The 27,472-nt window shown below is 44.7% G+C and overlaps 1 protein-coding gene across 1 annotated transcript in view; it reads right to left on the reverse strand.

The window, feature by feature from the left end:
• Window positions 1–27,472, reverse strand: part of SEC14L1 (SEC14 like lipid binding 1) — a 468,991-nt gene that overhangs the window by 292,333 nt on the left and 149,186 nt on the right. Inside the window, exons 4-5 of the mRNA XM_086930671.1 lie at window positions 14,123–14,272; window positions 13,904–14,035 (exon numbers count right to left, since the gene is read on the reverse strand). Coding sequence (XP_086786797.1) covers window positions 13,904–14,035; window positions 14,123–14,272 — 282 coding nt within the window. The remainder of the gene's footprint in view (window positions 1–13,903; window positions 14,036–14,122; window positions 14,273–27,472) is intronic.

Genomic DNA, 27,472 nt, shown 5'->3' on the forward strand with positions numbered 1-27,472 from the left:
TTTAGCCATTGGCAGAGATGGAGTGAAGTATGTGAGTGATGACCATGCTATGAGCATATATATACATATGAATGAACACTGCAGCTGCTACAGGCGCCGGGGAGGAGGGTGGGCGATATGAATGTCAGCAGCCCTACATGCCAAGAACAGATGCATACTGGTAAGTAGCATTTGCAGTTCGAGGCATGTGGGCTGCTGAATTCATATCTGTGCATAGAATACATAGCAGTCCCTCCATTAGCGGCGGCCGCCCGTGCCAGCTGCAGCAGTCTGAAAAAGTGTTTTGAGAACAGCCTGACCAACAGCTGCCTGCTGTTTGGAGTGCACGTCTACGCAGTAGTGTTTGGTGAAAGTATGTGTGGTAGACCATGTGGCTGCTCTACAGATATCTTCTAAGGGAATGTTACCTAGGAAAGCCATAGAGGCCCCTAACTTCCTGGTGGAGTGGGCCCTTGGTGGGATAGTGAGAGTGCGCTTAGCTTTAGCGTAGCAGATTTGAATGCATTTCACGATCCACCTAGCGATCCCAGCTTTGGAGATAGCGTTTCCCTTGTGGTGTGTGGCAAAAGCAACGAAAAGCTGCTTGGTTTTGAGAAAATCTTTTGTCCTGTCTACATAGTACATCAAGGCTCTCTTAACGTCAAGGGTGTGGAGCATCCGCTCCGCCAGCGTCTCTGGGTTCTGGAAAAACACCGGCAACTCAATTGTCTGGTTTATATGGAATTGAGATACAACCTTGGGTAAGAATTTAGGGTTAGTGCGGAGCACAACCCTGTTAGCGTGTACCTGGAAGAAAGGTTCTTGGATGGTGAGCGCCTGCAGCTCGCTAACCCTCCGTAGCGATGTGATTGCTACTAAGAACGCAACCTTCCAAGTTAGAAACTGAAGCTCACAAGAGTGCAGTGGCTCGAAGGGAGGACCCATCAGTCTTGTAAGAACCACATTGAGGTTCCATTCTGGAGCTGGTGGTGTCCTTGGTGGAATGACTCTCTTGAGTCCTTCCAAAAAAGCCTTGATAGCAGGGACCTTAAAGAGCGACAGGTGTTGCCTATTCTGGAGGTATGCTGCCATAGCAGACAGGTGAATGCGGATGGAAGAGTACGCCAAATTGCATTGATACAAGTGGAACAGATAACAAATGATGTTTTGAATGGAAGCATCCAGCGGGTCAATATTGTGGTTAACACAGTAGATGACAAACCTCTTCCATTTAGCCGCATAACAAGCTCTAGTAGTGGGCTTCCTTGCCTCACGAATGATGTCCATGCAATCGGGAGGAAGATTGAGGTAGCCAAACTCTAGGACTTCAGGAGCCAGATCGCCAGGTTGAGCTGTTGCGGATCTGGGTGCTGAATGTCGCCATGGCTCTGCGTCAGAAGGCTGGGAGTGAGATGAAGCCTTTGATGCGGTACCACGGAGAGTTCCAGAAACGTGGTGTACCATGGTTGGCGAGCCCACGTCGGAGCAACCAGGATGAGAGTCATCGAGTGCTGCCTGAGCTTGCGTGCCACCAGCGGTATCAGCGGTGCTGGGGGAAAAGCGTACGCAAATCTGCCTGACCAGTTCAACCACATCGCATTGCCCTGTGATTGCGGGTGTGGGAACCTGGCGGCGAAGCTTTGGCATTTCGCGTTCTCCTTTGTGGCGAACAGGTCTATCTCTGGATGACCCCACTTTTGGAAGTACGGTTGGAGTACTGATGGATGTATCTCCCACTCGTGCATTTGATGGCTGTGCCTGCTGAGCAGATCCGCCATCTGATTGTCCTTGCCCGGGAGATGCTCTGCCATGAGGAAGATGTTCCTCTGAATGGCCCACTTCCACATGCTCTGAGCCAGATGAGACAGCTGTGGAGAGTGCGTGCCTCCCTGCTTCTGAATGTAGTACATGGCCGTCATGTTGTCCGTCCGGATCAACACGACCTTGTTGCACAGATGTACTTTGAACGCCTTTAAGGCCATGAAGACTGCCATCAGTTCCAACACATTGATGTGCATCTTCCTTTGCTGTAGTGTCCATAGTCCCTGCACTGTGTACTGGAGTACATGCGCTCCCCATCCCTGGAGAGAGGCGTCCGTTGTCAGGATAATCTGTGGCACAGGCTCCTGGAATGGTCGGCCCTTGCAAAGGTTTTGTGGATTCCACCAATGCAGAGAGTTGTATGCCCGACCGCTCACCAACACTAGGTCTGTCAGTTGCCCATGAGCCTGAGTCCACTGACGTGCAAGGCACTCCTGAAGCGGACGCATATGTAGTCTCGCGTGCGGGACAATGGAGATGCAGGAGGCCATCATGCCTATCAACTGCATGAACACCTTCGCTGGAAGCGAGTGTTGGGGTCTGAATCGTTGGATCAGCGCCTGGATACTGGCGATTCTCACTGAATTTGGCTGCGCAGTGGCTGCCAGAGTGTTGATTGTCGCGCCCAGATACTGTCGCACGTGGGCGGGCTGGAGATGGGCCTTTGGATAGTTCAGAGAGAATCCCAGATCGTGCAGGAGATGAATGGTGCGTGACACATGGTCGACGCACTGTTGTTCTGTCTTTGCTTGAATGAGCCAGTCGTCCAGGTAGGGGTAAACGTGGACGTTCTGGCGACAGAGGTGCGCCGCCACAGTCGCTAGGCACTTTGTAAATACCCTTGGCGCCGTGGTGACCCCGAACGGCAGAACCCTGAACTGGTAATGCTGGTCTTGAATCGTGAATCTGAGATACTTCCTGTGGGAAGGATGCAGGGGGATATGAAAATATGCATCTTTTAGATCCAGCGTAGCCAGGAAGTCCCCCTGCTGAAGCAGAGGGAGTACTTGCTGTAACGTGAGCATATGGAAGTGCTCCGAGAGAATGTACCAGTTGAGGGGCCTGAGGTCCAGGATGGGCCTGAGGGATCCGTCCTTTTTGGGGATTAGAAAATACAGGGAGTAAACCCCTGTTCCCCTTTCTTGCAATGGAACGAGCTCTATTGCCCCTTTTTGCAGCATGACTAGAACTTCCTGCTGCAACAAGGTCAAGTGCTCGCCGGACATAGGACGGCTCCTTGGGGGTATGTTTGGTGGAATGGAAGTAAGTTCCAGACAGTAACCGTACTGGATAAGAGACTTGACCCACCTGTCCGTGGTGATGGATTTCCACGCGGGCAGGAACTGCTGGAGTCTCCCCCCGACCGGTGTTGTATGGTCGGGGGGCAGTGACAAGACGTCACTGCTTGTTGGCGGTGGTGGACCTGGAGCTGTTGTTTCCACGTCCCCTGCCCTTGACGTTATTGCCTCTGTAGCCACCTCTACCCTTGTTGTTGTATGAGGTTTGGGTGTTACTTTTGTAATACTGAGTGGACTGCGATGCCTGACCCCTTGAGGTGCCTCTGGAATTGGAGCGGCGAAAGGAACCACTCCGAAACTGCTGAGACTGGAGGGCCCCCATAGACTTGGCAGTGTCTGTATCTTTTTTCATTTTTTCCAGCGTCGCATCCACCTCAGGGCCAAACAGGTGGTCAGGATTAACTGTTTGGTTCAGTATTGTCGTCTGAATATCTGGCTTGAACCCCGAAATTCTAAGCCAAGCATGCCGTCTAAGCAACACACTGGTGTTGATTGCCCTGGAGGCCGTATCGGCCACATCCAGCGCACATTTTATGGATGCGTTTGTGATGAGCTTTCCTTCCTGAATCAGCATTTCTCCTGCCTCCTTGTACTGGTCAGGCAAGTGTTGCAGTAGTGATTCTAAGGTGTCATAATGAGCCCTATCATAGCGTGCAAGTAGGGCCTGTGTGTTTGAGATTCTCCAGATATTAGCTGCCTGTGCAGCGATTCGCTTCCCTGAGGCCTCGAAGATTTTGGACTCCTTGTCTGGGGGAGGAGCGTCACCAGTGGTCTGCGAGTTCGCCCTCTTCCGAGCGTTGGATACAACCAACGAGTCCAGTGGCAAGTGTCCCTTGATGTATGTTGGATCCGAGGGCGCTGCCTTATATTTTTTGTCAATGCGAGGGTTGATGACACGCGCCCGGGTGGGCTCCTTGAAGACTTCCGTTGCGTGTTTTAGCACCCCCTTAAGCATCGGCAGTGTTTTGACTGACTTTTCAGCAACTGAGAAAGTGTCAAATAAAAAGTCCACATCCACAGGGTCTGAGTGGAGCTCGACATCGTGGTTAGCCGCAGCTCGCTCGATCAGAGCGTTGAAGGCAGCCGAGTCCTCCGTCGGTGATGTCTTGGCCGCAAAAAGTTGCGTGTCCTGGCCCGACTGCGGGTCCTCTGGGTCGGCTCCGGCCGACCAAGGTTCGTGCTCCTCGTCCGGATCCGAGTACGCCGGGTAGTTGTACTCGACAGCCTCATCATCAGCATCACCTGCTGTGGAACGCGTTGGCGAGTGTGGTAGGGCTTGTGGAGACGTAGGCTCTATCGGGGCCGAAGTCCCCGCAGAGTCCCTCTTATTCTTGAGAGGGATCCGAAAATGTTCCAACACCGGCTCCGTGGTGATTTTCCTCTTGAGGAGAGACAGTTTTCCAGTATTGGCGTCGATGACGACCTCTCGACGTTCCTCGTCAGCAAGCGGCTGGAGCCGAAGCTTCGACACCACCGAGGCCGCTTTCGGTGTCAAGACTTCTTTTGAGGGCCCGCCATGTTTCGGCGCGAAAGCCTTCGGCGTCGACTTTGGTGGTAGCGTAAAGCGTATAGGCGTTTGCGCCTTGGCAGGCTTTGGCGTGTGCTTAGGCGCCGCGTCCGAATCGGGAACCACATCGCCCTTCCGCATCCGCTGCAAGGATTCCTCCACCTTCTTCGTGAAGGCCGGAGAGGGCTTGACCGGCTCGACCGATCTCCCCGAGTCGGGAGTCGGTTCGATGAAGGGCACCTTCTTCGGGGCCGAGACCTCATGCGCCTTGTCTCCAAGGGCATGCGCCGGCTGAGCCTGGGGTGCGGCGCCGCCCTGATGCTTTTTCGGAGCCGTCTTCGGGTCTTCGACCCCGACCGTTTTCGGCGCCGACGCACCCGCGTCAGTCACCTTCGCCCTCGGCGTCGACCCCGATGACTTCGGGTCGGCCATCTTGGCGTGGCTCTTCAAGTCGGCCATTTTGAATTGTTTGGAAGTTGACACCTCCAGAACCTTCTGCACCACCGCAACTTTCACTTTCGGTTTCGAAACCAAGGAAGCGTGACCCGATGGCTTCACTTTCGTTTTCTTGGACGTGAGTGTCGCCTTAGAAATGTCCGTGACCGGGCCCGGAGGCGGGGCTGCTGGACTTATAACAAGGTCTTGGGTAAGGCCCGAAGGCTATCCCTCGACCTGGGCCGCATGAAGGGGAATGACCCCCGAGTCCGGTTGGGGATGCTCCTCCTCCGAGCTATCCCCCAGGGTGGCAATAGCCCGATCGTCGTCCCCTACCTCGTCGACGACTTCGTCAAAGTCCTCATCACCCGCGTCGTAGGCGTCCCCTTCGGACGCGGGACTAGAGTCCGAAACTTGCACGTCGTCGTCGTCTCCAACAAATTCCTCGAATATGTTGTCTGGTGGGGGCGCCGGGGTAGCCGATAACTGGGCCTGGAGTCTAGCGGCCCGACGAATCTTGAGAGTTTTCTTGCACCGGAATTTCGAACACGCCATGCAGCTGTCTTCGTCATGGTTCGGTGACAAGCATTTGTTGCACACGGGGTGCACGTCGAGGTGTGGATATTTGGAGTTACACACCGGACACCTCTTGAACGGAGTCCGCTCCATAGCAGAAGTGTAGTGTAGGCCCGTCCGCGCCGAGAGCACGCGGAAGGGTAGCAAGAGTTCGGAGCTGAGAGTCAGACAAGAAAACCGAACAAAACTATACCGACGCTCAGCCTAAAGACCTTTTGGTCTCGAATAGAAAAAATCGAACAACTATCGATTCCGACAGAGGGAACCGAAACACATCCGAACCCAATGGCGGAAAAAAACAATCTGGGGATGGAGGCGATGCCCATGCGCACTGTAGTCCAGGGGAGGAGCCACCTATCTCGTGGTACTTCGAAGACTCTTCCAGGACAACAATGTGCAATCATCCGGACCCAACACTAGGCGGCGATCTATGCACAGATATGAATTCAGCAGCCCACATGCCTCGAACCTATTGTCTTGTGCAGCTCTTGTTCAAATGAAAGAATTATTTAGGGTGGTTTGGCCCATTTTAGCAACAGCCTATGGATCCAAATCTAGGCAGTAGTTGTTTGTGCAAGTATGCACCGATTTACAAATAGCAGCTTTGCAGACTTCTATTATGGGGTCATTTGTAATCCAAGATGGCATAGCTACAAGTCGCAATCCATCTAAAAAAAGACTATTTGGATGTGACCAACCCCGGATGGATGTGTCGAGAACTACCAAACTATTGATTGGATTTTCTAAGCGTCTTTATTTTATATAGGTAAAAACTGCAATACTATTCTACAGGAGGCCCGGAAAAAGGGCTCCAATCTTCAAGGTCGGCAAAATTCTAACTACGCATGACTACACCAAGCTGGGTCAGCAATAGTGCAAGTTCTTTGAAGGGGTTCAACAAAAGTTGAGGGCCTTTTACTTGGGCTATCACCTTCTATATCCTGCCAAACTGAAGGTACTCTTGCCATCTAAATACTTTTTCTTTGACAGCCCCAGAGGTCGCATGGGATTGGGAGGCCAAGTAGAAAATAATGAAGGAAGACTAACTTCCCAGACAAAGTCCAGCAGGTGGTGCTTCAGCAGCCAAGCTGAAATCTAAAGAACGGTGATGGAGACAACGCAGATTTAATAGACTGAATAGTGCTGGGAAAGACTTGAAACCGGCCTCTGGTACAGAATCTAATTTTGCTGATAACACTTTGACCGCTAGCAAAGACTCCTTAGACCGAACATAGATATATTTAATCCAAAGCTCAATACTGGTGGTACATGCATCCAGAATCTGGCATGTACAAAACATATATTGTCTTTAAACCTGAAATGGACTCCACAGCAATACCTTACCACTCTGAACTCCAGAATGATTGAACTTACTTAAAGTACAGCTGTTTGTGGAGGAGTGCCCACCGTACTGATTGCCTGTGAAGTTATGAGCTGGCATTCTGTCTTGTCTTCTTCTGGGGTGGGTATATCCACCTTAGGGCTCGGGCAGGGGGATGACATTGGGGATGGGGTGTAGTTGGGAGTGGGCCCTGTGTGCCCTTTAGCTTTCGGTTCCTCCCACACTGGTGGGCAGCAGCTACATTTTTGGGTTACTGGGGATATTTTGGGGAGTTATGGTAGGATGGGTCTTTGGATTGATATGGGCCAACTGGTGGGCCCGCCACATGCTTTAATAAACAGGTGCTTCCTGTTATAGAAGGATAGGATTAGGGGAGGAGGCAAACCTATGTTATTGTGACATCTGGCTGCTATTGATGGACTCTGAGTGGGACGCCTTATTTCTCACAGAAACTTGGCTGACTGAGGAAAATATGGCCTCCATTTCGCTGGCTGTCCCGCCGGGCTTCAAAATGAGCTTCTCGAATTGAGAAAAGGACAGAAGGGGTGGTGGGGTAGATATTATCTTTAAGAATAAATACACACTGGCGTCCGCAACTCCTACCACTATTCCTGGCATAGAGGGGCTGCACTTTTGCCTCCAAATCAACCCCCAACTGTCCTTAGCCGGTCTGATCATTTACAGACCACCGGATTGTTCCTCAACAAACACTTGCGAACTTATGGACTTTAGAGTCCAAAGTTCTCTAGCTCACTCATATTATATTGTAGTTGGCGATTTTAACGTCCACGTAGATAGGCCGGACTGTCCCCTGGCCACTCATCTTATCACTACGCTGAAAGCGGCTAACCTAACTCAAATTATTTCGGGAACGACGTACAAGGCAGGTCATATGCTGGATCTAATTTTTTCCAACATATTGGATACGACAGTTAAACCGCCGCAGTCACTGCTTTGGACAGATCACTTTCTAATTCCCTTCTTACTCTCTCTCCCTTCCCAGTACCAAACAAATGGGAGACGTTCATACGTACGTAGAAAATGGGATAATATATCAGCAGATACCCTTTGCCCTGCTCTTGCAGTTGCTCCTCCAGCTCTGACCACAGACGTGAACACCGATGCGGTGGCACTGAACCGCTGGATAGGAAACATGGTGGACACTATTGCTCCTGCAAAAGTCGCCACGTCACGCAGAGAATCCCCCTCCGCCCCATGGTTCTCGACTAAGCTGATGGCTGAAAAAAGCAACTGCAAAAGGTTAGAGCGACAATGGCGGGCCAACTATTGTGACTCAGCAAAAATTTGCTACAAGGAAGCCCCCCGTGGTCTCCACCAATCGATAAAAAAAGCAAAAAAACTATTCATTGTGACTTCCATTCAACAAGCTGAGCAATCAAGCAAAGAAGTTTTTAAGATTGTTTAATCCTTTTTCAAACCCAGGGCTATTGAGACTGAAGTCACTCCGTCGGAGACACTTTGTAAAGACATCTCGGACTTCTTTGATAAAAAAATTATGAAAGTCTACGATGCCTTCACTAGTCCCGAGCCTACAGTTATGATGTACATGGCTGATAATGTGTTGCCTCCCCTTTCCTTAGCCCAATTCCATCCCATTTCCCTTCCAGAAGCCCTGAAGGAAATACAAAAATGGAAATCAGGGGCCCCTGATGACCCCTGCCCGCCCAAGCTCTGGAAAATGATGTCGGACTCTATTGTTCTACCACTCTTACACATTTGGAATACGTCCATTACAACAGGTACATTCCCTGAGTGTTGGAAACACGCCACACTCCTTCCTCTGAAAAAGAAGCCCAACGGCGCCCCGGACGACCTAAGTAATCTCCGCCCAATTTCTTTACTAGCTGCTCCAGGCAAAATGCTCGAAAAACTGATACAACGCCAACTGAACAGATTTATTGAGGATAAAGAGATTTTGCATGAAACTCAGTCGGGTTTTAGATCAGGTTTCAGCACTGAGACCGCCCTTCATTGAGGTGGCTGAGTCGATTAGGTGGTCCTTAGATTCAGGAGCATCAGCCATGCTGGTGCTCCTCGATCAATCTGCCGCATTTGACACGGTGGATCACGGCAGACTGCTGCTACGGCTGGAGGACATAGGTTTGGAAGACAAAGCATTGAGTTGGCTCCACTCCTATCTTACAGATCGCTCCCAGAAAGTAGCCTTGGGCACCTTCTTCTCTAAACCAAAACGCCTCTGGTGCGGTGTCCCTCAGGGGTCAGCACTCAGCCCTTTACTTTTCAATGTTTATTTAGCCCCACTCTTCTCCCTGATTGCAAAATGGGGGGTCAAAGCGATCTCGTATGCAGACGATACGCAATTAGTCTTCCCCTTTTCCGACGTGTCGGAGGCAGCTTTTAGTAAAATGAGGGGCTGCCTTCGAGATATGGCCAATTGGATGAATACCAACAAATTAAAATTAAACGCAGACAAAACTGAGGTCGTCTTCTTTGGCAAACATACTCATCCCCCCCTCGGAACTGTGGTGGCCTCCGGAAATGGGTCCACCTCCTTCACCCAGCTCCCATGCGAAGAATTTGGGAGTAAGATGGGACGAGAATCTCTCCTTCTCTTCGCATATACAGCAGGTCACAACAGGGTGCCTTTACAAACTTAGGAACCTCCGCAAGTTTCTCTCTCTTTTGCCAGAAGACTGTCGCAAAATGGTAGTCCATGCAACAGTTACTTCCAGATTGGACTATGCGAACGGCCTGTATCTTGGCCTACCTAAATATCTGATCCAACACCTGCAGATCGTGCAGAATGCGGCTGCGAGACTGATAAAACACATCCCTTTCAGACAGCATGTCTCTCCGCATCTGCGCGAGTTGCACTGGCTCCCTGTGGCTAGCAGAATAAAATTCAAAGCTCTAACTCTGGCGTTTAGAGCACAAAAGGGGACTTGACCCAACTACTTAAAACTCAGACTCCCCCGATACCATCAGGAGAGGTGCCTGCGATCCAATTCTCTGCTTAAGCTACTCGTCCTTCGAGCCAGAAAAGCTAGACTTGGTGGCAGGTCCTTTTCCACTGGCACGGCAAAACTCTGGAACGCCCTGCCTCCCTCCATCCAATCTGCCACGACTGAATCTAGCTTCAAGAAGCAACTAAAGACCTGGCTCTTCTTGCAGAAAACCTAAGCACTCTCTTCTCCCCTACCCCCCCCCCCCCCCCCTTTGCTCTGCCTAAAACTGTTCATTGTAGCGCCGGGACACCTCCTTGTGAGGTAGCTGTTCGCGCTTTATAAATATCAGTATTATTATTATTATTATTGTTCCTGTGTAATTGTAACATTTTATTTTTACATGGCATTGCTTGCCACATCCCATGGCTCATTGCACCACACGCAACACTGAATCAAATTAATTTGACACACAATGACCAATATACTTGGCAGCTAAGCGCTATGATGCAGATATTATTCTCCGTCAGGAAACCCAACTAATGGTTAATATAGGACTCTTCCTAGCTAAATATAGGTATAATAAAGTTTTTCATGCAGGCTTAGTCAGGCAATCATTTTGAGTTGCTACTCTGCTTCATAACTGGTTCCGGACATGGCATGATCCACAAGGGTGTTATTTGGCCATTATTTGAATAATGAGGATAAATTCATCTCTACAATCAATGTGTATGCCTCCTCACCCCGCCTTGCTTGAAGGAGTGAGTTGCCTCATTTTGCAACTCCCAGTAGGAAGACTAATTATAGGTGGGGATTATAACAGGGTTGTTGAATGAACAGTGGACAGGTCAAGCTAACAAGTAGCGTACTGCAGGAACCTACACACCTGGTGAGATTTCTAACTGCAGAGGGTTTATGTGATACATGGTGGCAGTTCCATCCACACCACTGCAGCTATATCTTTTACTAAGGACAACATAATACATAGTCAAGGCTGGACTATCTTTTGATCGCTGAAGCAGAGGTGCTTGGGAGGGGCTCATCTGGCCATTTCCCTTTGACGCTAACAACGAAAGACATGGCTGGTGGTGAAATAAGTGATGACAGCTATGTGCATGGAGGTTACTAGACACAGAGTTCAGAACATACATTGTAGAAGAAACCGAAGGATACTTCACACAAAATACTGGCTCTGTGCAATCGAGAATCATGCTTTGGGAAGCCTTCAGAGCACAAATAAAGAACAGGAGGATGAGCCACATAAAAGGGTAAAACAAGAGACACTTACAAGATCGTCTCACAGTAAGAATCCACCCTGCTTATAGTGGAATTACATCACCACTGCTCGCCTGACACAAACCTCAGATGCAATATAGCCCATCACTGAGCTAGAATTAAACATTTGTTAATTGATCGACCAGGATGTCAACCCAAAGCAGAATATGTCAATGGAGGAATAAGGCTTTGAAGATGCTGCACTGGTTATGTAAACATAAAGTGTCACCAGGCATGGTAATGGAAAAAGATGGCTGGATGGCCAACTGGTAACGTGACACCGGTTGATCTAAGCGTTTGCAACCCATTACACACTTTTATATACCAGGCGTGACCTTCCTAACTCTTTTGACACTGGCTGACTTTATCCACCATCTACTGGTGCACTGGCTCATCTGCAATGAGCACAATCTTTCAAAGGAATAAATACGTGGGGAACAATTGACTGAAGCCCCAGCACAGCTCCGGGAATGTTTGGGGGAGGGGAAAACTCCAGGTCATAACACACTCTGCTGAGTTTTTCAAACATACAGCCAAAAATACAATAGAGGCAATGCTGGATGATGCCCTGGGTCTTGGAGAATTACCATGCGACCAGAGGCTTGGAGAAATCCCAATGGCACCCCGGGGTCAAACCGCTTATACCGAACAATATCATTAATACAGACTACAAAACCAATCCAAAATTATTTGTTGTCTGTTTGACTGCAGTAATCGAATCCCTGCTCCACCAGCACTAGAGGGGATCAGTTTCTGGTAAATCCACCAGACAGAACATTCTTAGGCTTCATAATGCACTGGCACTCATGGACCAACTGCAGTGTCCTTTGGCATTGCTAATGGTCAACTCTGAGAAAGCCTTCAACTTGGTGGCCTCAGACTATCTTTTTGAAGTACTCCAAAAGGTCAGTGTCAGCCCTAGGGCTGCCCTCTCTCCCCTTCACTTTTTGCAGTGACTACCGGGTGGCTCCGGGTGGAAGCCCTGGTGAAGGGTTCGGAGTGGGCGCCTGGAGTCTCCAGGAGAGTAATGCTCTAAACAGATAATTTGCCAGTGTACCTCCGGCACAGATGACAAGGTCTTCAAGATTCTGCAGATAACTGATGAGTTTTCATGGCCTTAGAATGAGCCTGATTAAGTCAGAGTCTGATCAGAGTGGAGAGGGCATGCGGTGGGCTTCTGGACTACAGATCTCCAATAAGGATTTCAAATGTTTAGAAGTGTGTATCACGCGTAAGGAAGACAGGACATGCTTGAGCAACTCTCCAGACTACCTAGAGATCTATCCTTCTGGTCACCGCCTCCTTTTGTGCATTATTAGTAAAGCAGCCATATTGAAAGTCGTCTCCTTACCTCAGCTCATATAAGAGCACCAAAACTACCCATGTAAGATCCCATGCAGCTTTCTTGAGCGCATTCTGTCACTACTTAGGAATTTCCTTTGGAATGGTAAAGCAACACGAACAACAATAGCTAAGTGCTACAATAACCATTTGATAGGTGGTAAGCTGTCCAGGGATATTATTGAGCAGTATACTTAATAGTGTCAAAAGACTGGCCGCATGCCCCTGTATTTAGCTCCACCTTCACCACTGAAAAACGGGCAATGGGAGCACTCATTGCTAGCATTAGCTGAATAGGGGTGCCGTAACAAGATACCTTCCATCAATGACGAAATTTGCACAACGGTCTAAGGAAACCCCACTGTGGGAGGGAACCATGCTTTAAGAGGCTCCTGCCCTGGAGGGCTTTTAGGGATGTAATGTCTGTTGTCCACATTAACTTATTCCTCAGCTTTCAGTAATCTTAAGATATGTATAAACAGCAACTCTTTAGATATTTACAGCTCTGCTATGCTTCGCACCACCATATTATCACCATCATGGATTCAAGCTTCCCCCTGACCCGGCTGCCTTCTCTACCTTTAATAAACTTTTGGACAATTTCTGGGAGGACTTGCATTCCTTGGTTGAATTGGAAGATGGTAAGCACACCCCAAATGCTTTGTGTGGGTTAAAGATTGCCTTTTTCTTCTACAGGAGTGGCACTTTACGAAGAGTGAAGGAATTTTGGAAGAAAATTAGAAGACATCTTCAGAAAAGCAGGTCTGTTTCATAGGTGCCATCTACAGCCATTGAGTAAAGCTGCAAAAAAAGGTTTCTAGAGAAAAAAAACTCTCTAAAACAGAGGCGTTAAAATCTTCAGGTGTTCTAGGACCCTTTTTGCACAAACTGGAAAAAATAAACTGACTACAGGATGCAACTTCCAGTAAAGTGCATTCTGGGTAGTGAAAGCTCCTGGATTTGTAAAAGGGACAGTCTTATTTCATAGCTTTACGAAGAAAGACTATTAAGCTGCATTTTACCCCAATAATGGACAGATTTTACTTGTTTTTACATTTCATATTACACAATGTAGTTTTATATGCACTGTTTTAAGCATACATTATTCTACATTTCAGAAAAAGCTTGCCTTGGATAGACAGGGTTCTGAAGGGTGCTGCACCTCATGTGAGCAATGGCCGGCTGTGCACATAATTCTAGGGACAAATATTGAATCTGAAGTGTTCCGGAGTCCAGGTACACAGCAGGGACTCATTTCAAGGTCTATAACTATCCAGATTCTGTTATGCAGGAGTTTCGTTTTTGTAAGGTGACCCCATTTACCACTAAACAGGTCTACGAAGAGAAAGAATAAGTGCTCAAATCCAATCAAAGGCCTGACTGCCACTCCAAACCCAGAACTTACAGTATAGCAGCAGTGTTCATTGATTACAACCCTGCTGGAGAAGGTCTCATTACGGGCCTCAATGTGCAAAGTGCGCTCTCTCTTGTTGAGAGAATTCTTCTGGATGAAGTAAACAAAATCCACACCGGCAATCTGAAATATATAAAGAACGCCAGTGTCATTCCAGAAGCACAAAAAGGAAAGCTGCGCATTAAATGATGCGGTCCCAAGAGTAATTACCTTCTTCAAAAGCCTTGGTGCATCCACATCCAGCTTGCATCGTCGCTCCACGACATAGACTGCGCCATCCTCGCTTTTAACTTCACTGGCAATGTCACTAGCTACAAACATGGGGATCAACGGGCAGGTTGGGAAACGCCTTTCATAGGCCTAGAACAAGAAAAAGGGGGGGGTTGTTAAGATTCAGTGTTATTTATGCACAATCAATCTCAGACTTATGTTTTAGAAGGCACTAATGCAAGAAAACAGAAATGCTTAGTATGGGAAGTAAACAACTGTAATACTGCACAACAATAGAGGATAAACTGAGAAGTAAAGATAAGGAAGAAGCTATAGTACATACCCATTAACAATCAGTCTCATGTCGAAACCCAACTGCTAAGCTGCACTCTGACAACTGATGCATGCAAATGGAATGATTTGCACCACCCTCCTCCAGAGACAGAAAGCATTTAACACAATATTGAATCTCTATGGGAAAACTCAATCCTGCTGATACATCCAGACACCCTGTAGCCTTACGTCTCAGAAGCACACCCATCAAGCATACGACAGAGTGTACAATTAGATGGGGTTTTGTCTCTATTCTCATCTAATATTTTCTACATGGACAGTGTTTGCCACACAGATGTTAGCCAATGAACTTAGGAAATGCAATAATACAAAATGATGAGGCCATATGCAAAATTTGGTGAATGGCTCCTAAATGTCACATAGGTTGGTTGTCTCACACAAGCATTTGTGTGAGTGGGAGCACACCTTGAGCCCTCTCTGCACTGCTGGGGAACATTGTTTCTCCTACGACATTTAGCTGCGGACTACGTATACAGCAGGAAAAACTAGATTTATGTCCTTGAAAGACCATCTACTGTAACTATATCGATTTTGTCTTTTTTAAGGATATGCAAGTCATGCTATAATGTAATGAGTATTTGTTAATAAAAAGATTTACAAAAAAAATAATAATAATTGTGGATACAGCCGGTATACTGGCCAACAGATTGTTGCCCCAAATCTCCCTCACAGTGCATTCTATTTGGTGGAGCAAAGGTAATTTCTGACCAATATAACCCTTCACAAACTACCTGGTGAAGTATCCAGTCGCAACTGTCTAGATATTCTGGACGTCAATCAGGTTCCTTTTGAGAGCACCTTTTCCACTTCCAGTCAAGGATGAAGTGAAATAAATGGTTTATAGCTTAATGTCAAAGCACATTATCTTCTCCCAAAACATCTCCATGGGTTTGCAAAACAGAGCAAGGGGAAGGTAGTCATATAGATGGATGACATAACATTTTTACTTCTTTGGTTGCATTCAAAATTGGGAAAAAAATCCAGTCTCTCTTTCATTCTTATCTAAGCACCTAGTCACTTAGTAATTTGTGCACTAAATTGCTGAAAGATATTTCATAAGCTTTCCTAAGCAAGTTGTAAAATGTGCTTCATAGTTCACAGATTAGAACATCCATGCAAGATAGTGGACTGCACCATTTGCACTTTGGTGCAGGCATGGGTAACCTTCCAGGAAGACCTTTTCATTCAGCATGTTGTCCTTGGTCCAATCCACTCTTAAGGATATACATCGAATGTATATTATGTTTAAAGATATGAGCCCAATCCACTGTTAATCATTTAATCATAAAACGGAGCACGAAAAAACATACTAGTAGGCATAAACTCCATGAAGCCAAACTCCAATAATCAAGTAACATTTATAAATGTATCTTGCTGCACCCATGTTGGTCATTAGTGGAACAAACTAGTCAAAATGTTACAGCCTTTGGACTGGGACTTGCACTCCACCATCTAATGTCCCAAAGAAATAATATGAATTAAATTGGACCCAACTATCATTTCCTTGGGTCATATTGCTTTTGAAAGAGAAGTAGTATGAGAATAGGATCAGCAACGCAACAGAAATCTGCACTATTAGAAGGAATATACTGAGATTTAAGTTGTGGAGAGTGGCAATCATTAGAGTTGTGGATGGAAGGGGGTCAGGAGGAACATTTAGACAGTAGTTAATTAAACAATGCATTTCTGAAATTATGTTAGACCGCATTCTGGCCTGTACCCTACAATGCCAACAAGACAGTTTTACAGAATTTGTAACCATCCTCATTAATGAGTCATTCATAGAAGGGCTGATGCAATTATGTATACAGCAATGTCTCTAGTCTAGGTCCTAAAGCCAAATTCACAGCCATCAGCATCTCACATTTCCACTCCACAAACACTTTTTTAATGAATCATCTAGGTGTTTAAAATGTCAGACGGAAAACATTTAACACTATACAACACCTCCATTCTCCTGGCAAAGCTAAACTACGATGCCCTTGTATGCTCAAGCTGATTACAAACTACAAAAATGTAACAGTTTCTTAAACAACTGGTCACAAAAGAGTAGTCAAAATACATGCATTTATTTATGAACATACTTTATTTATCTGCAGGATCACCATTTTCATCGAATCTTTTAAACAGATACATGATCCATTTGAAAAGTGTCTAAATTAACATGTATTAAATGCAGAGGGCACAGAATTACATAGGAGGACTTCCAGAGAGCTGAATCATTTGATACACTCTCAAGCTATCTAAATAGGGCAAATACAGTAATATTAAATAGTCTTCTCCACCTCATCCTGAAACACTATGAAAAAATTGAACTCCCTCTCAAACAGTTCATATTTGGATTTACTACTTTAACAGTTTATATTTGCCATCTCGTCAAAACACGGGGAGGATGAGGGAGTATGAAGACTTGTTCTGAAGAAGTGACATCATGGCTTACTGGCATACACAACACTCCGCTGGCTCCATGTGGATAGCCTGTGTGGGCTGTCAAAATCTTGATCTAAACTGGCATAGCAGTGGTAGCCTTGAGGAAAGGAAAGTTTTCAAAAGCCTTCTTGGAACGTAAACTACTGAGTTAGTGTAAGTGACAGTACACAAGTTTAAACTTCTTTCGAAGGGCACAAGGTGCTGCCCCTTTCCAAAACTATATTAAAGCAATTCATCACCCATGTAAATTAGTCAGGTAATCATCTGCTTTTCCCTTTCAATAGAGATGTGAAATGCATCTAAGTACAGTTACTTACTCCAAGTAACAATAGAAAAAGACAAATAATAGAAGACAGAGTAGGAGAGGAAAAGAGAAGAAAATAGGAAAACAAGCGAAACAAGGAAGGAACGAGGGAGAACAGAGGATCATGGGGTAGCAAAAGGAAGAACAGTGGAAAATGAGAGGGCAAAGAGAAGTAAGGGTGTTAAAAGAAGTAGGGGCACTCAAAAAAGGTAGGGGTACTTAAAATAAGGAGAGGATGCTTAAGCCTAACTTTTTGCCAACGCTGTAAATGGCTGCAAACCCAAAGCGTGGACCCTAGTCCAGTATTTTTAGCCGTCAATAATTTCATGCAAGTGGAACCTAAAGAATTACTGCACACACAAAAGTGGACTCTTGTAACAAAAAAGAAACAAGTCTGTATTATGATTGTATAGGCCAGTGCTGGAGTTCACTCCATGAAAAACTTCAACACTTCTTCTCCATTCCTGCTCAGATTATCAAGTGTCTTCTCATCCTCTTTCTGCAACATCTACTCACACCCACTCCACTCCCTTAATGCAGTCACAACTCAGCCTCTACTCATCTCGTAATACACACTTCGTCCATTTCCACCTCTCCATCCACTCATTTTTCTAATTTGTAAAAGCAAATAAAAAAGTAGGAGTTACAATGTTCACTTAAATTAAAGAAAAACTAGATTATTTCAGAATAATTAGTATGCACAACTTTGAACTGTGAATGCTTTTCCATGGTTTGTCTCTCTGGTCAACTAAGGGCAGTGGTGAGTTGCATACATAGCAACTGGAATTGTGTGGCAATGGAGGACCACATTATGCAGGAGTTGTTAACTAAATTAATAGCCATACAAAGTCATGGTATACTGCAATTATGTTGTGTCTTTGTCCATTAAAAAATTGCTTTTGAAAACCGTATGAGACATGTAATTGTTATTATGTGCGTCTTTCGTTAGGAGAATCAGGATTCAAAACTAAGGACAAAGATGCAATAAGTTTTTTATTTAAACAATCTTAGTGCCCCACTGAAACAATTGCTTCTTTGAAACCAATGTTTAATGTGCACATGAACTTTTGTCTAAAGTAAAATAAAAAATGGAAAAAAAAAAGAAATACCTTTTTTACCCACCATGTTTGAATCACATTCATGGATCTAAGGTTTGTAATTTCGGCTGCAGGCAAAAGCCCTCCTACCTCCGAAATCATCAATGGGATGTTCACACAATCAGAGCAACACAGTCACGTCTTTTTATATATACAATCAACTGATTAAGTGACCAGATAACAGGTTAAATAGTTAAGTGTTAGGCGTATCACAGCACAATATGTGCTGCAACATTAATCAAATTTGGAGATATTAGAATTTTCATATGAATTTAGGTCAAGTGAAAAATACCGGATAGAGACCACAGATTCAGATTAAATAGAGGAAGTTTACCAATAACAGATTATTTCTCTTCTACTTTTCTCCTTTTTGTTGACACGTCATCCTTCCCATCTTCCCTTTTTCCTTGCCTAAATTACCATTCATGATTATCCCACTTGCCTCCCCCCTCTTTCTTCCTTTTTCTTTCCTTCATCTCTTTTCTTTTCTTCATTGTGCTCCCTTTTACTCAACCCCATTTCAATTCCTTCTAAAGACACCCTCAAAGCAGAGAACACTACCAATACAAAGGTAAGCATGAAAGGGCCATCTTTTAAAAATATATTTGACTAACTCGAGAGAAAGATCCCAATGATGCACCTGCTGCAGACACCTGTATGAAGTGACAGGGTTCATAGGTTTGAAAACTGATGGGGCAGACTTTCATTCTTGAAGGTCACTAAAACATTCACAACAGACGTAGCTTAATTATATCAACATCAGTTTTCTTACAATTCACTCTTCAGCATGCAATACTTAAATGTTCCTTATGTCCTAATGGTGCATTGCACAAACTGAACCATCACTTGCAAAACCATTCTCTCTGAATAATAAGCTCACTAGCGCAGCTTTCACAAGCAATATATTTCAAAATTACAGTGGCTTGTTGACAACAAAGAAGCCCGCCCAGAAAGTGTACAATCAATCCTGAGGGCTTCTTGGTAAATCCATTCCAGGAAGCAGTGTCTGCAGACTAGAGGGAGAAAGATCAGTGCAAATGATGATGAATTATAAGGCGGGGTGAGCTGCATTGTGGGGCAGTGCGCTGAAAGCTACATGAAGCCTACTTTTCTTAAGGGAAAACCTTAGGTCTAGAAAGCTACTGCGTTACAGGAGCAGAGGTAAGAGACACAATACTGAGTGTAATACGCTGCATTGGTAGTAGGTAGCAAGAAGACCTACACCTGGATGAGGCATGAGGACGGGGTCATTCAACTGTGATACCAAAAGCTTTGTCTTCTGCCTCACAGTAATACTGCAGTCTTCTAACTCCCAAACAAACTGCTAGATCTTTGTGAATGCTCCGGCATTCTCGCCAGCATGAGTCACTGCCGGTATGCTGCTGGTTATTCTTTCAGGAAGAGGCTATTCCGGTCTCTGGAAAAATGATTGTTGATGAGGAGTTTGATTTTAGTGGAAAAGTACATCTTGGCATGCTGTATCTCAATCAGACTTTTTCAAAGAAGTACTTGATGCACAATCAATTAAAACTCATTGATGCATCAATTTTTTGAAGACATGGGTGGCTATGGGAGGGCTTTATTTAGCTCTTCATGTATTTAGACATATCATATGTCATATATTTAAATAAGCAAAGTGTAATGCATTATTTGTTCCAATAGTGAAGCTTTCAGTGAGTCATGATGCCTTTCCACTTCCTCAACAATGCAAGTAAGACGAATTTCTCTCCCATGGCTTATGCCACATTGGATTCTCTTTTGTAGAAATTACAAGCAAAGATATTTAACCACAACAAGCACACTTGGGTTAAATCACAGCATAAGGTAAAAATCCATGTATGCCCAGATGTTTTCTCCGTAAAGATATTTATAATAGAAACTGTGAGACTGTAAGCAGTGCTTACTCTCTTTTTATCAGGTCTAAGCTATTGTTTCCTACAATCTTGGAGTAGACTTTGGTCCCGCGCCTTTCTTGACTGGATGGGATTGTTGACCATTTCCGTTGAATGTTCCCGATCCAATGGCTTTCCTCCCCCTTCTTGGGCTTGTCCCATCCAGGATTATTTTGGTCTCGTTTTGTTCAGACTTGACCAACTGGATATCCTTCTACAGCTTATTTGAGATATTTTTAGTATTTTACTTCAAAACCTCATCAGAGTAGATGTTTCCTTACTCTCCCTCTGTTTAGATTGAACCGGCTGGCAGTGTGCATGCACTGTCGCTTGTCAAAGACCCACTGTAGCTATCAAAAATATCAAAATAAAATCGAAAAAGGGGTTTTAAGCCCGACAATTACTTATCATTCATTGGCATCCTTATGGCTTTTCCCTGCTGCCTTCTAATTCGCAGCATTTGCAGGGCATCAATTACGACGTGCCTTCCTGGTGTTTCTGTGGAGCTTGCACGAAGTACTGATTGATTTAACTTAAATGTAGTCTATCTGCTGCTGCCATTGGAAATTGGGGTTCTACTTTTTTGTGCATTTTTATATAGCGCAACCTGAACGGACTGGAAAGTATTGGGCGCTTTGCATGAGCATCAGTTTCATTTCACAAGTTCACATTAATTTTTTTATGCCAGGAGATTACGTGATTTGCCCAGAATCACAGGATGTTGAGGTGCGGTTTTTTTCCCCCCGACCGAACACGTTTTTTGTTCACCCGAAGCCCTCCATTGTTGAGCCATTAAAACACCACTGTGGGTGGGCTTCAGGCAGTGCTGTTTTCAGTTAGTAAACACACCACCCGTGTATTTATGCTGTTCCCATTACAAATCCGGACACGAAAACTGCAGTTGCACTGGCCGAAAAACAGGAGGGTCGCTGGGAGGCACTCTGTTGGTAGGACAAGCTGCATCTATGTGACCTGGGCATTTCATGCAGTTAAAAATCTTATCACGAATGCGGCCTGTTTACCGGTTCCACAGTAGCTACTGCTGCTTTGCTCCAATCGATCACACTCCAATCTACCCCTCTTTGACCCTCTCTTCCCCACTTTACCACACCCCACTCTATCCCACTTTTCTCTACCCCAATCTATTCCACTACATTTCTACCCCAATCCACCCAAATCCAGTCCACCCTACTCCACTCTACTAAAATTGCCCCATGCCTCTCTATCCAATCTACCCCACTCCACGCTACCCCATCTACCTCACTCTACCCGATCTACCCCACTTTGTCCCAATACACCCCATTCCACTCTACCCCAATCAACTCTACCCCAATCTACCCCACTTCACCACAATCTACCCCACTTCACCACAATCTACCCCACTCCCCTCTACCCAAATTTACCACACTCTATCCCACTCCACCCTATTGCTATCTACTGAACTTCAATCTACCGCACTCCATTCCAATCTACCCCACTCCAACTCTACCCTACCCCAATTTACCCCACCTCAATCCACCTTACTCTACCCCAGCCCAATCGACATGACTCCAATTTACCCCACCCTAATCTACCCCACTACAATCTACCCCATCCAACCCCTCTCCTCTCTACCAAATCCATCCCATCCCACTCCACCCTACCCTAATCTCCTCTGCCCCAATCTATCCCACTCTACCATAATCGACCCCACACTGCTACCCCAATCTACCCCACCCAAGCTACCCCAATATTCCCCACTCCACTTTACCCCAAACTACCTACTCCACTCTATCCCAATCTACCCCAATCTATCACTCATTCTGCACCAAGATACAGCACTACACTCTACCCCATCTGCCCCACTCCGATGTATCCCAATCTGCCCCACTATACCCCACTGCAGTCTACTCAATCTACTCAATCTACCCCACCCCACTCTACCTCACTTCACTCTACCCCACATTCTCTCCACTACAATATACTTCAATCTACCCCACTCCAATCCACCCCACTCCACTCCACTCCAATCCACCCCACCCCAATCCGCCCCACCCCACCCCAATCTACTGCATCTCAGATTTCTGTGAGGACCGACGGAATTTTGTAATTTGGGTGTAAAACGTTTAGGGCCGGGTAAGTTCTTCAGCTCCAAAATGTGTTAATTGACAGAAGCTATTGGGCTACAAACGAAATAGCAAAATGAACCAAGCGTAGGAGACCCCGCTGATATGCTGGAGAACAAAATCATTAATAAATCGTGCAGTATTAACTAGAACATCAACATTGTTGTTTTTTAACACCACCTTCACTCTGACCTTTACTGTTAAGCTTTGCCTGAGGCACTAGTAAGACATTGGTAGATACCCACCTCGTTTAATTGTGTGACCTTGGTACTTGGGTTTTTAGAATCTCCCTCTAGATGCGAAATGATCTCTCAATTTTACTAAATGAACCAAAACTGGGTCATGAGCTTGGCTTGAGAAAACCGAGAATCATGCGACAGAGGTGACTGGTCCCCATTACTACAGTTCCAGCAGCCTCAATACACTGTCACTAAGTCAAAAGGTCTCAGATTAAAAAGACTGAGCTACTGGTTTTGCCAATTGCGCTGGCACATGCATGGTCGACAATGTTGCAAAAGATTTCTTATTAAAGGTACCCATTCCAAGATGGCGGGCGCTGTGCACACATGCGTCAGGATACATGCACATGCATACATCATGAAACATGAATGTTCAAGTATCATTAAGCATGGTGGACATTTTTTATTTAAATCTCCAACATTGCAGCTGGGCATGTTACAACAGTAAATTAAAATGTTTAAAAAAAGCAGAGAGTGGTGCAGTAGAATTTTAAAAAATGAATTCAATTAGTATGACGTGGAAGAGTACAACTCGCCCAAGTAGAACACGCAGAATGAAATGCTCCTAGAAGGGACAAACAAGAAAATAAAGAGGAAAGCCACTGCATCAAGAAAAGGCAACTGAGAAAAACAAAGTTATAAAATCAGGAGCACAGGTTAATTCAAAGTCCAATTTAAGTATATGTTATGTATGAGAAACAAGAAGTCTATTTGCAAACAGCTATTGCGGTCTGTAGCGAAAACCTAAAAGGGCCCTGCTTTACAAAAGACTATGCATGGGTCACCTGACAGTGGGTGAAAGGATACTGGAGAAACTATTGCCAAAATCAACTGCTTGAAGGTTTTGGGGATTTCAGAGCTGCGGAATGCTGTAAGTTGAAATAAGTTCCATGCTTGATGCTAAGGATGCACCTCATGGATGGCCTGCAAGCTAAGATGTATGCAGACATTTAAATGTGCACACTGTTATGGTGATCTGCTATTTGATTTAGTTTGTTTGACACTAATATTATTTCATACTGAACCATGTACTCCTGGCACGGTTTGATACTTAATACATTGGGTGCTCTGTACAAACGTATATATTCGAATATGTATCATAATGTGCTTATTAGGAGCTAAAATGTAATAAAAATGGTTACAAAAAAAAAGAAGGTTTCGGGGAGCGAAGCAGATGCATAAATTAAAGATTTTACATACTTTGTTAGAAATTAACTTGCAAACACATGTAACGTTCATGAATGGCAAGTATGCCAGCACTATACTTTTTATGTTTTAGGTTTTTTGACAGCAATAAGGGACCATTCAAAAACTAAAAGGGGCAGGGCAGCAACACTTATTAGCTCAGAGTTTGCTAAACTCAGCAAATAAAAAGGGTAAACTCTGATCACTTTTTGTAGAAGAAGCATTTAACATGCTAGGAGAGTGTAAGGTCTCATACCAGCTCTCTTTTCGAAGGTCTGGACTAGGCACATATTGGGATGATGAAGAACAAACGTAAATTAGACCGTCAAGGTTATACTAAATGATGTTCCATCAGTTTTTATTTCTCTAATAGTTTCTTTTGGCATTAGAAAAGAGAAAACAAATGATAACGGGCAAACATACAGATGTTAAGGGCTTATAAAAAAGTGTGGTCATCAAGGTTTATCACCGGATAGAACAATGTACAGCTGAGCAGTGATTACACAATATTCACTCATCTATAAAAGGTAAGGTCATAAAACAAATCTATGGCGAGAACCAGAGCGTTGGACCTTGTTTGTACCTTTTTAGCCCCCCCCCTCAAAGAAAATGTGGGCTATGATAGTAGTGAACAACAACAACCCTGTGCCTTGAATTCAACCCTCTCTATCAATGGCAGTTGAAGACGTGATCTAAACACAGGAATGCTATGTACTGTTGGGGCAGAGCAATCTTTTTTCTTTTTTTAAACAGTATTATTATTACCTTCTAAGGACAGGGTGGGATGGACACTGACTGACAATTGGTTTGTAGCGACTGCATAACATGCCACATAATTCCAATATGTAAATCCACTCCACACCACACAAATCCACAACTAACAATTCCAATCCAACCCACATAATTCCACACCACATCACATCACATCCATCCAGTCCAGTCCAGTCCATAAGACATTGGTAATAGAGCTATTGGAGTTGTAAATGACAATGTCTAACTCTTGCAAAAGCGAGGCCTATTGGTTTTGCAAATGCCTTTTTATTATTTTGGTTAAAAACTAAATATCTCCTGTACTCCTTACCCAATTTTAAACATTTTGGTGTCCTTTTGTGTTTTTTAAATGTTTCTTATTTTTTACTAAACTGGTTTGGGAATTGGTTTGTGTTGCGGTTACTGCTTGACCTTAACACACATTTCCCCAGGTAAACGCTTGTTGCTTGTGCCACAGCTACAAATGACCTTTATTACTTTGGTAGGGGAATCCTTCCTCCCAAATTAATAACACAAATTCTGTACAGAAAACATTTGTTTCTGAGTCTTAGTGTATATCTGTGTTATTGGATGAGTAGAACTTATTTTCAGTGCTCCTTTCAGACACGAACATTTTTTTCAAATGGCTTTCACGAAAAAGGTGAAAGTAACTACAAGGTACTCAAATGTGGTTAGATGGAACCTTATTTTGGCAAGTAGCCCACTCCACACAAACAGAAAGTAGGTGCTTCCAGCAATATGGCACCAATTGACAGATAACCATGATCATGAAATATCACCAGAAAATACAAGGTCATAAGAGACTTTGACGAACAGAACACGACCAGTAAGAACATTCCAAAGGGAGGCATAGCATTCTGTCCTCCACTGGAGGATGAGTTCCTGAGCCATGCACAACCAATGAAGTCTTCACGTCTATACAAACTCTCTGGCAGCTAGGTTTGAGAGACCCACTTCCTAATCTGCCCTCATTATTTTCCATTCACTTGATCATCCAACCTAGTCATTCATTTTCAGACTCTACTCTGCAACATTAGTAGTCCATATTAGTTCCATACCAGTGGACAGCATTACCCAACAGTTCAAAAATTCGCTAGGAATGTGAAAATGTACTTTGCTCCTCCCTGACAGCTGAAGGTAACTGAACTCAAACCTACACTATTCATCCATTTCCCGCACTGCATACATCATACTTTCTTTTGCTTTGGATAGTAAATCCGCTCTATACCTACTCTTTAGAAGAGCATGACCACCACCACGCTCCAAGGTCTTCATCTAACAAAGGCATACCTTCTACAGAAGACCAGAGGATAATTCTAAATGTCTTATGCCACCGATATCTGGGTCTTCAGGACCGCTTAAATCCTGCCAAAATCACACCATTATTTAAACGAACATGCTCTGTACCACTTATCATTTTAGTCACACCACCCTTCTATGGACTCAGGGAATAGTTTAGTTGAAATCTTAAAATAGACTTCATGAGGCTATACAACTATTATACCACAAGCAAGTGGAAAATGTCCAGCATTATTGGACTCTGTATTCACTACCCACACATCTCTGGCAGACACATCAGCGCTAAGATATCTATTGCTTACAAATAATTTGGGGACCAAAACTAGTCCTCTCGAAATGAGAAGTGAACAAAAAGACCACTGATTATGGTCCCAGAAGGCAAGCAGAAGCTAAAAAACAACTGGCTTAAAAGTGCTCTTTTAAAAAAAGACTGCCATATTCAAACTAAGAGTAAACCAGGTGAGCTTCATCCGTGTGAAATTAACCCCATGCTATTACACTTAATGAAGAGGGCTGCGTCGTAAGGAGGCTTGTTCATGCTTTGTTGAAAACCCTGACTCTGAAAAGCAAGGGTCACACACTGTGATCCACAGCCCCAGGAATGCAGCCGTGCCCCCATAATAGCCCTCGAAGGCTGAGCGCTCATTTTAGGTGGAGGAGGTATGTTATGCCAGCAGACGCTCTGTTTTGTTCCCTATTGTTTTTTCGGTTCCATCGTCACATGAGACACAAGGAGCAAGTTATTTGTGCGAATTTTTGCTGAGTAGGATTCACTGACTATTTATAAATATTTAAAGAAAAAACAGGGCATGGGAGCCAAATGCAAGCATGCATTAATTTCTGCACAAGTGCTTTGTTTTTGCCTGACAGAAGGAGGTCAGAGCAGCAGAAAGAACAAAGCAGGAATACTGCCTCACAGACAGGATTTAAAGCACAGCAGCAGACTGCTTGCAGGGAAAATTTGGCATTTGAGGGTACATATTGTCTAAAATCTTCTTCAAGATAGCAGTAGTAAGCTTACACACTGACAGCACCATCAAACCAGAGTTCTACTTTACACAATGTATTCATTTTTGAACACTGAAAGATTCGGGTTGTCTCGAGATTTTGCAGGAGCATATCCCTTCAGACACCCTCCACTTTATTGCTGCACTACCAGAAAAACACAAGAGAAGATGGGCATTGCAAATAATAAATAAGATATGTCCTACCTCTTCACAAGGGGTGTGTCACTCACTAATAGTGAGTCAATGACCGAATAAGCCTTGCACTGCTGGGAATCAAATGCTTCCTATATTAAAATTCCTAGTAGATACAAAAAAGGTAACAGAAATAATCTAATTCAAATGAAACACCTCACCCCCTGACGCACCGGACTACGAAACTCCACTTATTCCAGCAAGCAGCTCTCAAAACTGCCACTGAGCCTCTGTGCATCACACTAATGTCAACAATCTAATCCTAATGCACAAACTTGGCCTGTTGCTTCTGGCCCACTACTGCATTATTGGTACAAGGGATTAGTCTTGCTGGATAGACTAGGCTGGATAGCAGGTGGTGTATCCCTCGACGATCAAGCTATCACCTCCTGCTCCCTGGTTAATACTCAGGCATACAATACATTCCAATTTCTATGCTAAAATGGGGCCTGAAATCAGATTCGATTCAGTAACG

The sequence above is a fragment of the Lissotriton vulgaris genome, chromosome 7, assembly GCF_964263255.1.
Source record: "Lissotriton vulgaris chromosome 7, aLisVul1.2, whole genome shotgun sequence".
In the NCBI taxonomy this organism is placed as follows: Eukaryota; Metazoa; Chordata; class Amphibia; order Caudata; family Salamandridae; genus Lissotriton; species Lissotriton vulgaris.